The sequence below is a fragment of the Erythranthe guttata genome, chromosome 8, assembly GCF_056151865.1.
Source record: "Erythranthe guttata isolate IM_541 chromosome 8, IM_541, whole genome shotgun sequence".
NCBI classification, from domain to species: domain Eukaryota; kingdom Viridiplantae; phylum Streptophyta; class Magnoliopsida; order Lamiales; family Phrymaceae; genus Erythranthe; species Erythranthe guttata.
In genome coordinates this window covers 15,829,719-15,839,400 of record NC_142540.1, presented here as the reverse complement: position 1 = coordinate 15,839,400, position 9,682 = coordinate 15,829,719, and the positions used below count along the sequence as shown (strand labels likewise).

General features: G+C 36.7%; 1 protein-coding gene across 2 annotated transcripts; it reads left to right on the top strand.

The window, feature by feature from the left end:
• The first annotated feature begins 1,234 nt into the window (after positions 1 to 1,234).
• FAR1 (FRS (FAR1 Related Sequences) transcription factor family) lies at positions 1,235 to 5,417 on the top strand. Of its 2 annotated transcripts, none has more exons than XM_012974672.2 (8): positions 1,235 to 1,546; positions 2,029 to 4,148; positions 4,250 to 4,300; positions 4,492 to 4,560; positions 4,643 to 4,705; positions 4,795 to 4,863; positions 4,977 to 5,021; positions 5,120 to 5,417. In XM_012974672.2, exons 2-8 carry the CDS (start codon positions 2,034 to 2,036, stop codon positions 5,171 to 5,173), a joined length of 2,466 nt encoding a protein of 821 aa, XP_012830126.2. In that variant the 5' UTR covers positions 1,235 to 1,546; positions 2,029 to 2,033; the 3' UTR covers positions 5,174 to 5,417. The 2 variants fall into 2 exon arrangements, with proteins under 2 accessions (XP_012830126.2, XP_012830125.2); XM_012974671.2 differs by having other exon boundaries at positions 4,244 to 4,300.
• Positions 5,418 to 9,682: the final 4,265 nt, after the last annotated feature.

The window sequence follows — 9,682 nt, the reverse complement described above, 5'->3', positions numbered from 1 at the left end:
CGGATCATGTCGGCCAAGTTCCCCCTTGTTGAGCTAATAGTTGCGAGTTCGGCCTTTCTACTCAACGTGTCGGCCACAACGTTCGCCTTTCCCGGTTTTTACTCCAAGACGTAGTCAAACTCGGCCAGAAAGTCTTGCCACCGTGCTTGCTTTGGCGAGAGTTTCTTCTGCTTTTGGAAGTAGCTCGTGGCAACGTTGTTTGTCTTGACCACGAATGGCGCGCCTAATAGATAATCTCGCCACTCCCTCAAGCAATGGATGATGGCAGCCATCTCCTTCTCTTGGACCGTGTAGCACCACTCCATCTCGTTGCGCTTTCGGCTCTCAAAGGCGATCAGATGCCCCTCTTGCATCAAGGCCCCTCCAATGGCAAAGTTGGAAGCGTCCGTGTCTAACTCGAAGGACTTCCCAGTCTGGTAAGACGAGGACCGGCTCTTGACTTACTGCTGCCTTTAAGTCCTCGAATGTCCGTCGCCATGAGGCAAACCACTCCCACGCGTTTTTCTTCTTAAGCAAGTCGGTTAGTGGTGGCGCTCGTGCCGACTACCCTTTTATGACCGTCGGTAGTAATTTATTAAACCAAAAATGAATGAGTTCAGTTGCCTTTGTTGGCGGTTCCCACTCGGTGAAGCCTTGATCTTCGCTCCACCCATTTGGAGTTGCCCGTGCCCGATAATGTGTCCCAAGAATTGGACCTCCTCCTTGGCAAAATTGCACTTCTCCGTCACAAAGAGCTCGTTCTCCCAAACTACTTGGAAGACGGCGTGAAGGTGGTTGGCATGCTCCTCCATGGTGTCGCTATAAACGACGATGTTGTCTAGGTAGACTACTACGAACCGATCCAAGTATGGTTGGAAGATCTTATTCATGAGGGTGCAAAATGTTGTCGGGGCATTGGTTAACCCGAACGGAATGACGAGTAACTCGTAAGAATCATAAAAGGTGATGCATGTTGTCTTAGGCTCGTCCCCTTCGGCAATGCGGACTTGGTAATAGCTCTTTTTGCAAATCCATCTTCGTGTATATCTTGGCTTTATCAAGTCTATCGAACAAATCGACTATTTACCAGTGAACTATGATTTTATTTGAAGAAGAATAAATCTTACCAACTAAACTAAAAATCTTACCAACCGAACGTATTTCTAGCCACTGGCCCCTAATATTTGGTCAATAGAACAAATTTAGCATGAATCAAACTAGTCCTTATATGTACTATAATGGTTTTACAATAATTAATTAAATGTTCCGAAAATATTTTGAGGTCTAATTGAGCGAATTTATGCAAATTTTCCCAGAAGTTAAGAAGACCAATAACAAATAACACAAAAGTTTGGGCGTTAAATCAGAAATACGATTAGATGGGGGGTCATCGTGGAATATACATAATTTTGTAAAACTTCCCCTTTTCAATCTTTTAGTTTCATTTTACCCCTTATTTTTCTTTGAAAACGAATTTCACACTGAAAAACCCTTGAGAAATTGCTACCATACATGTTGGCGAAGGTGCCCCAGAATGAATTTCTACAAATATAGCTCCAAAAAATCGGTACGCGCTCTTGTTTTTTTCTTGAATTCAATTCCGTCTGCTTTGGAATTTTTTTTTGTGTGCTGAATTTCCGAATTTCCTAGCCTTGTATTCACCTTTCAAGGATTTATGAACGTTTGAATATGGAAAATTTTCTTATTTAGTTATTGGATCAGTTACTGATACATGAATTTCTGGCAATTTTCGTTGAAAGCAAATAGAAGCATAGAAAGACAGCTATTTTGTGGTATATATGTATATATAGTATATATGTATATATAGTTTATATATTGTAAGCATCTATGTATTTTTTATTATGTTTATGATATCATGTTTTAATTTTGAAGGATAATTGAAATTCTATGTAGTTTTACGGTGGGCACAAACGCTTCGTACTCTTGGTTCTGTACATGATTGCATAATATACAGGGAAAAAAATGTAGTTTGTTGTACTAGTTGTAATTTTAATGAAACTCGGAAGCACTGGTTCTGAAATACTGCAGATGCTATGGTGGATTTAGAGGACAATGTGGAAGGTGGTGAAGAAGGGATCGGTCTGAATATGGTTGATGTTGTAGATGCTGCAGAAACTAGGGATGGCCAGATCAGCATCTGTCCGAAAAGAGATCATTTGGGGATTGATGGCGACAATTTCGAACCGCACGATGGCATTGAATTTGAATCCCACGAGGCAGCATATTCTTTTTATCAGGAGTATGCAAAGTCTATGGGGTTCACCACCTCTATCAAAAACAGCCGTCGTTCAAAGAAAACCAAAGAATTCATCGACGCCAAATTCGCTTGTTCAAGATATGGTGTCACACCAGAATCAGAGAGTGGCGTTAGTAGAAGGCCGGGTGTAAAAAAGACAGATTGCAAAGCTAGTATGCACGTGAAGAGAAAACGAGAAGGGAAATGGTATATTCACGAATTTGTTAAGGAGCACAATCACGAGCTTTTGCCTGCCTTGGCTTATCATTTTCGTATCCATAGGAACATAAAATTAGCTGAAAAGAATAATATAGATATCCTACACGCGGTTAGTGAGCGGACAAGAAAAATGTATGTCGAGATGTCTAGACAATCCGGTGGTAGTACAAGTTCTTGCCTCAGCAAGAATGAGTTTGAGCACCAGTTCGACAGAGGCCGTTACTTGGCATTAGAAGAAGGGGATGCCCAAGTTATGCTCGAGTATTTTGTGCAAATCCAGAAAGAGAAACCTTCCTTCTTTTATGCAATTGATTTGAATGAAGATCAGCGTGTGAGGAACTTGTTCTGGGTTGATGCGAAAAGCAGGAAAGATTATATAAGCTTCAGTGATGTGGTTTTCTTCGATACTAGTTATGTTAAAAGCAACGAGAAGATGCCTATTGCTCTGTTCCTCGGGGTGAACAATCATTTCCAGCCTATGCTGCTTGGATGTGCGTTATTAGCCGATGAAACTAAACCAACGTTTGTTTGGTTAATGAAGACATGGCTCAGAGCAATGGGTGGGCAAGCTCCGAAAGCTATAATCAGTGATCAAGATAAACAGTTGAAATCAGCTATGGAAGAAGTTTTCCCGTACTCGTACCATTGCTTTGCTCTTTGGCATATATTGGAAAGGCTACCTGAAACTCTTGGTCATGTACTCAGACAACATGAGAATTTTATGAAAAAATTCAACAAGTGTATATTCAAATCTTTGACAGACGAAGAGTTTGACATGAGGTGGTGGAAGATGGTCAGCCGATTTGAATTACAAGAAAATGAATGGATTCATTCACTGTATGTCGACCGCAAAAAATGGGTTCCCACCTTCATGAGGGACACGTTTTTGGCTGGGCTATCCACATCTCAGCGATCTGAGAGTGTGAACTCCGTCTTCGACAAATACATTCACAAAAAAATAAATTTGAAAGAGTTTGTGAGACAATACGGTGCAATACTTCAGAATAGGTACGAAGAGGAAGACATGGCGGACTTTGATACATGGCACAAACAGCCAGCACTTAAATCACCTTCTCCTTGGGAAAAGCAGATGTCGACGATTTACACGCACGCAATTTTCAGAAAATTCCAAATTGAAGTCTTGGGTGTGGTAGGATGCCATCCCAAGAAGGAGAAGGAAAATGGAGGCAATGTTGTTTTTCGGGTTGACGACTGTGAGAAAACTGAAAAGTTTGTGGTTACATGGAACGAAGCAAAGTCTGAGGTTTCTTGTTCATGTCTAATGTTTGAATATAAAGGTTTTCTGTGCAGACATTCGATGATTGTCCTCCAAATATGCGGTCTTTCTAGTATCCCGTCGCAATATATCCTCAAGAGATGGACAAAAGATGCAAAAAACCGGCAAGCAGTGGTAGATGGAACTGAAAGAATCCAAACTAGGGTGCAGAGGTACAATGATCTGTGCAAGCGTGCTATCGACTTGGGAGAAGAAGGTTCCTTGTCTGAAGAGAATTACCATATTGCTTGCCGTGCTTTAGTTGAAGCTCTGAAGAGCAGTGTGAATATTAATAACAGAACTGCCATAGAATGTAGTAGTAATAACTCCGTTGCACTTCGTTCTACCGAAGAGGAGAACCAGGTTCTCCAAGCTACCAAAACAAACAAGAAGAAGAACACAAACAAGAAAAGAAAGGTTCAATGCGCGTAAACTCGTTTTTCAATATTTTTGTTCATTTTATGGACATCTTTGGCCCCCTAAAGAATTGTTGAGTTATGTTTCTTTCTCAGTTACAGCCAGAGCCAGAAGCAGTTGGTATTGACACACAAGACAGTTTACAACAAATGGTTAGTTATGGCGATAAAATTTTGTATAGATTACATCGAGTTTTACCTTTTTCCTTTCAGCTCTCACAATGATCACCAAACTATCGGCATGATTTGGGAGATTCTGATATGCTAGAAAGGAATTAATTTGATTTATTATTTTAAGTTTTTCAAAGAGCTAAAATTTAAATAATATTTTTTCGTCCCCACAGGAACATCTGAGCTCGGAGGGAATTCCCTTAAACGGATACTATGGATCGCAACCAAATGTGCATGGACTGGTATGGATTTGTGTGATAACGATACCTAAAAATGATGATACATTAAAATTTATAACTGAGCCCTTACTTATGATTGATCCAGTTAAATTTGATGGAGCCACCGAATGATGCTTACTTTGTCGGTCAACAGACTATGCCGGGGCTGGTGTGTCATCCCGACTTTCTTTTGAACCTATTTATTTACGCCTTAAATAAATGATTGGAATAAATGTCGTCTGTGACTTTTTATTGTAGGGACAATTGAACTCTCTTGCTTCTAGCCATGATAGCTTTTACGGGACTCAACAAAGCATGTCTGGAATGGTAGTGTAGTCTATCACATCTTATATTTCTTACAGTCTCGTCTCGAGCGGTTCAGTTTCGTGTAAAATCTTTGATGACCATTTAGCTATTTTTCTTTAATCCTATTTATTCAGGGCCATCTCGATTTTAGACAACCACCTTTCAATTATGGCATTCAGGTCAGTTTTAGCAACAAATTATTTTGAAGTAAATCATTACTTTGTGAACTTTCAGTTTCATAATCTCATATATAACTCTTGTTTTGCACGAAATTAAGGACGAGCATAACGTGAGACCGCCACAGTTGCACAGCACTGCTAGAAATGTTTGACGAGTTCCACGTATCTGACCGGGTTTTGCTTGATGTGCAATATGTAGATAAACTACTAGACCAAAGAGCAGATGCACAGAAGTTTTTTTTCAACGTATATATATTTGTAAGCCCAACTCTTAGTTTTCTCCCGAGATTTTATCCATTATTCGTAATTTTAGCAGGTTAGCTGTCCGAAAGACTATGAAGAATCTTGTAACATAATCCAAGAGTATCATTATATTCTGAATGTACTAATTGAAAATCGGTGCCTCTGTAGCGTCAAAACATGGCCTTGCATTTCTCATCTTAAATTGTATTTTCGATATTGGGATCATTGTTTAGGAAATGAGTCGTGTTCTAAATATGCAGGCGCTTTTTGAGCTAACTTTTTCTTACCCGTTCTTTGATATCACACGCCGTGTTCTTCTCAACATCCTTTAGCTTGTCACAAAAGTATATCAAGGATAGGAAAAGGTGGAGATGTTTCAATGTCAACAAGGCTGAGATTAAAGTATTTTTATGCATGTTTTAGATTCTTATTTTTTATACTTTCAGTCATCTTTTGTTTGGTATTGAGAGTGGTGTTAGCATATCATATTATGGAAGTTTTAAAAAAACTGGTTTACTTCAAAATAAATAAACGTTAAAAAGCTCATAATCACTTTGGAAAAGCGTTTGCAAACATCACCTTAGTCGTTTAAGCTATAATCTCAAACCACCTATAAAATTGAATTTTGGACATTTGGCAACATTACTTTTATTTAAGGATAATTACCTCCACCCACCCTTTTATTACAAGTATATTGTTTGGGCATTTAAGAATAATTACAATTTTTGGTCCCTACATTATACATATTTTTTTTTAATTTTGGTCTTATTTCTGGCATGTGGCAATGCACTTCTTAAAACGTGGACGAAAATTGTAAAAAAAACTGGTATTTAATGACCAATTTTGTGCCAGAAGAAGTTGAAGGACCAATATAGAAAAAAATGTATAATATAGAAACCAAAATGGTAATTATCTTGGCATTTGATATGAATATTCTAGTAACAAAACATTAAACGGGTGATGATATTATTCCTAAATCAGTAAAAAGTTGGGGATAAAAAGTAAAATAAAGTTTGTAGCAAAGGGAGACTTTTCTTTTCGGTGTAAAAAGAAAGTGAAATGTTGAACATTTTGGAATAATATTTTGTCCATTACTGATATATTCACTTTAATGTTCTTTTTAATTTTTTTATGTAGGAGTTGTTACCTTTCTTGATTTTTTAAAGATAACCAAAGAAAAAAGTGTTGTTATTTTTCACTTTTTTTGCCCCCCATTTTGCCATCTAATTATTAAAACTGGTACAAAATTAGTATTTAAACATAATACATAAAATTTGTAAGAAAATAAGTTGATTATGGATCTCTATGATAACAAAGCATTCAACTTACTTTCGTTTAATATTAATTTAGTTCAATTAATATTTTTGAAACTCATTGACAAATTTAGACTGAAGTTCTACAAAAAAAAAAAATTAAGCCAGCTTGATTTGTCTATAATTGCTTCACCAATTATGGCTACAACCAAAAAGTAACATTTTAATTGATGAATTGCAAGGAAAACTTGGTTAGTTTTTGTCTTGTGCATATCTATTAGTTATCCATATTCCACTTAGGATTTTTTATGAGAAGGTTCATGACCACCAACCTTTGTTAATTTGAGTTATGATAAAATTATCCACAATCCTTTAAATCCAATTATTAATTGTAAAACTTAATTTAACTCAAATTTCACAAATATAACCTCGAAAATCTAATTTTGACTTTCTTTCTTTCTTCTTTTCAAACTTTTTTGTCTCTAGTTTATTTTTTCCGCAAGAGATAGATTGTAAACGCTGGTTTCCGACGTTGACTTTATTTTTTTATCTATTTTTTATATATATATTTTTATTTCTTACCGTTGATCGGTGGTGAACTCCAGTCATCATAGTAATTTGTGAAAAACGTCAATATTATTGTTTAGTACAATAATATTATTATGCTTGAGAATAGTATTATTGTGTTGTTTACTAAAATATTTTAATTTATATTTTCATTTAGTTAATAAAATTCGTCTCACGTACTCATCATCTCCATTATCAACATTTATGTTCATCGCTTACAAACACACCCCCGCGGAAAACCTATACGAATTCAATCTCAACTCCCAAAATATATGGCCAATCTTCTCCGTCTACTTTTGTTGTGTATAGCGGTGAATTTGTCGGAGTTGGCAAAAGAAGTTGGATTGCCACCCCTAGAGGTGAACTCGTCGGATCTCCACCACACCATCACCAGTGGTGAACTCGCCGGATCTCCACCACATCGCCACCAGTTTGAACTCGTTGGATCTCCACTACACCGACGCCATCAGTGGTGAACTCGACGAGTCTCCACCACAGTCATCAAAATTCAGTCAAAAAAGATCAGTAAAATTAAGATCATCCCCATACTAGGAAGATCCATCTTTTGTCCAAAATTAAGACTTATCTCATAATTAATTTATTGCCTAAAATTAGGATTTTATTTAGGGTAAATTTCACTTTTCACTCCTTGTACGTTGTCTTGGTATCACTTTATTTCCCTTCTACTCTCGATTGCATCGATTTGCCCTCTGTACTTGAAAAATTGTATCAATGTGGCCATCGTCGTTAGTTGTCTTACATTTGACATTAACAGCGTTTGATCTAAGCTCCGAAATTACAAAAATGCCACATCTCCCAGTTTAAATAATTATTAAAAAACAAAAAAATAAAACCAAAAAAAATTAAAAATTTAAGGCAACAAGAAAACATAGTCCACGACGCCAGCCACAATTTATTTTTAAATTTTTAATTTTTTTTATTAATTATTTAAATTGGGAGGGGTGACTTTTTTGTAATTTTCAGACTTAGATCAAACGGTCTTAATGCCAAAGGTCTAAAAACTAACGGTCATGGGCCTCATGGCCACATTGAGACCATTTTTCAAGTACAGAGGGACAAATCAATGCAACCGATAATAGGAGGGAGTAAAGTGATATCGAGCCGAAGTACAAGAGAAGAAAATAGAATTTACCCCTTTATTTACTTATGAGCTTCTTTTGTCTTTTGACGAACTCAATTTTGAGGAAGGAGAGATGCCTAAAGAACTCATATTGGGGCAAAGAAAAAAGTAAACAAGAATATATATATATAACACTAATAAGGGTAAATAAGTAATTTACCCCAAAATTAATAGAGTTATTTTTTTAACGTTTGACTAGAAAAGGTAGGGGGCTAATTGTTACGTTTTGTAATTCAGGGAGTCTTTAATACATAGCTTATAATTCAGGGGTGCAAACTGAATTTTCGCCTAATATATATGTACTCAATTTCAAAAGTTCTCCATCATATTACATTAAAATATCCACTTTGTAACAAATCACTGCCATAGTATATCAATACTCACTTTATTTCAGCCAATTTTGGGAAGTTCTGTGTTGATGACATTCATAAGTTTATTGCTATATATTTTGTTAAGATACTCAATTTTCAAAAGTTTAATATCACAATACATTTATTATCATATTTATATAGTTTACTGTCATTTTGTGTGTAGTGATAAAAAATATTATAAAATCCTATTAAAACTGAAAAAATAATTGTTAGTGTAAAAATACGAGAAATTACCAAACAATGGCAAAAAATAGTTAACCTTAGACCTACCAGAACTTAAAATTTAAGAACAATCCATTCACATAATTCGATTTTGAATTTCTTGCTAAAAGCTACTCCCTCTGTTCCATAATAACTGTCTATTTTTTAAAAATATTTTTGTTCCATATTATCTGTCATTTTAGATTTCTAATACTGCATTAAATGCATTTTTTTTTTCCTATTTTAACTTTATTAATTCAACTATAAGTATTAACTCTCTCTTATCATATCATTAAATAATTAAGGTTATTTTAGTCCTTTTAATATATTTTACCTAAAATCAAGATACATTTATTGAGCTTCTTAATACTTGTGCACATGGTTGTCAGAACCGGACCGGACCGGACGGTCCGACCGGTTCGACCGCGACCCGGGAATATACCGGGCCGGTTGGATGCTGAAAACCAAGAAAAGCAAAAACCGGGGTCAACAGCGAAAACCCGGTTTGACCGGCCAAAAACCCGAAACCCGGAAACCGGTTGAAGACCCCGGTTTTTGTTCAAAACGGCACGTGGTGAAGAGATCTTGGCGGTGAACGCCGTTTGGTGGGCGGATCTGGGAGATATGGGCGGCGGTTGGCCGGAATAGGTGGTGCGAGGCCGGAAGTGGAGAGGGAAAAAATGAGAAAAAGAGAGAAGAATATGCAGATTCAAAGAGAGTGAGAGATTAAGAGGAAGAAGAGGGAGAGAGGGAGAGAGAGATAGAGAGAGAGAGGCCTGTTGCTGCTGCTTAAAGTCGAAGATGAAGGTGTTAGGGGAAGGGGGAAAGAAAGTCGTGGATTAGGAAAAAGAAAGTAAAAGTGGAAAAAAATTAAATTAATAAGAA

Bases quoted from the DNA above. Each gene is read 5' to 3' on its own strand.
- FAR1 (XM_012974671.2), top strand. From the start codon at position 2,034: ATGGTGGATTTAGAGGACAATGTGGAAGGTGGTGAAGAAGGGATCGGT. The intron at 4,561-4,642 runs GTATGGATTTGT...TGATTGATCCAG, and splicing joins AACCAAATGTGCATGGACTG to TTAAATTTGATGGAGCCACC. The intron at 5,022-5,119 runs GTCAGTTTTAGC...CACGAAATTAAG, and splicing joins CTTTCAATTATGGCATTCAG to GACGAGCATAACGTGAGACC.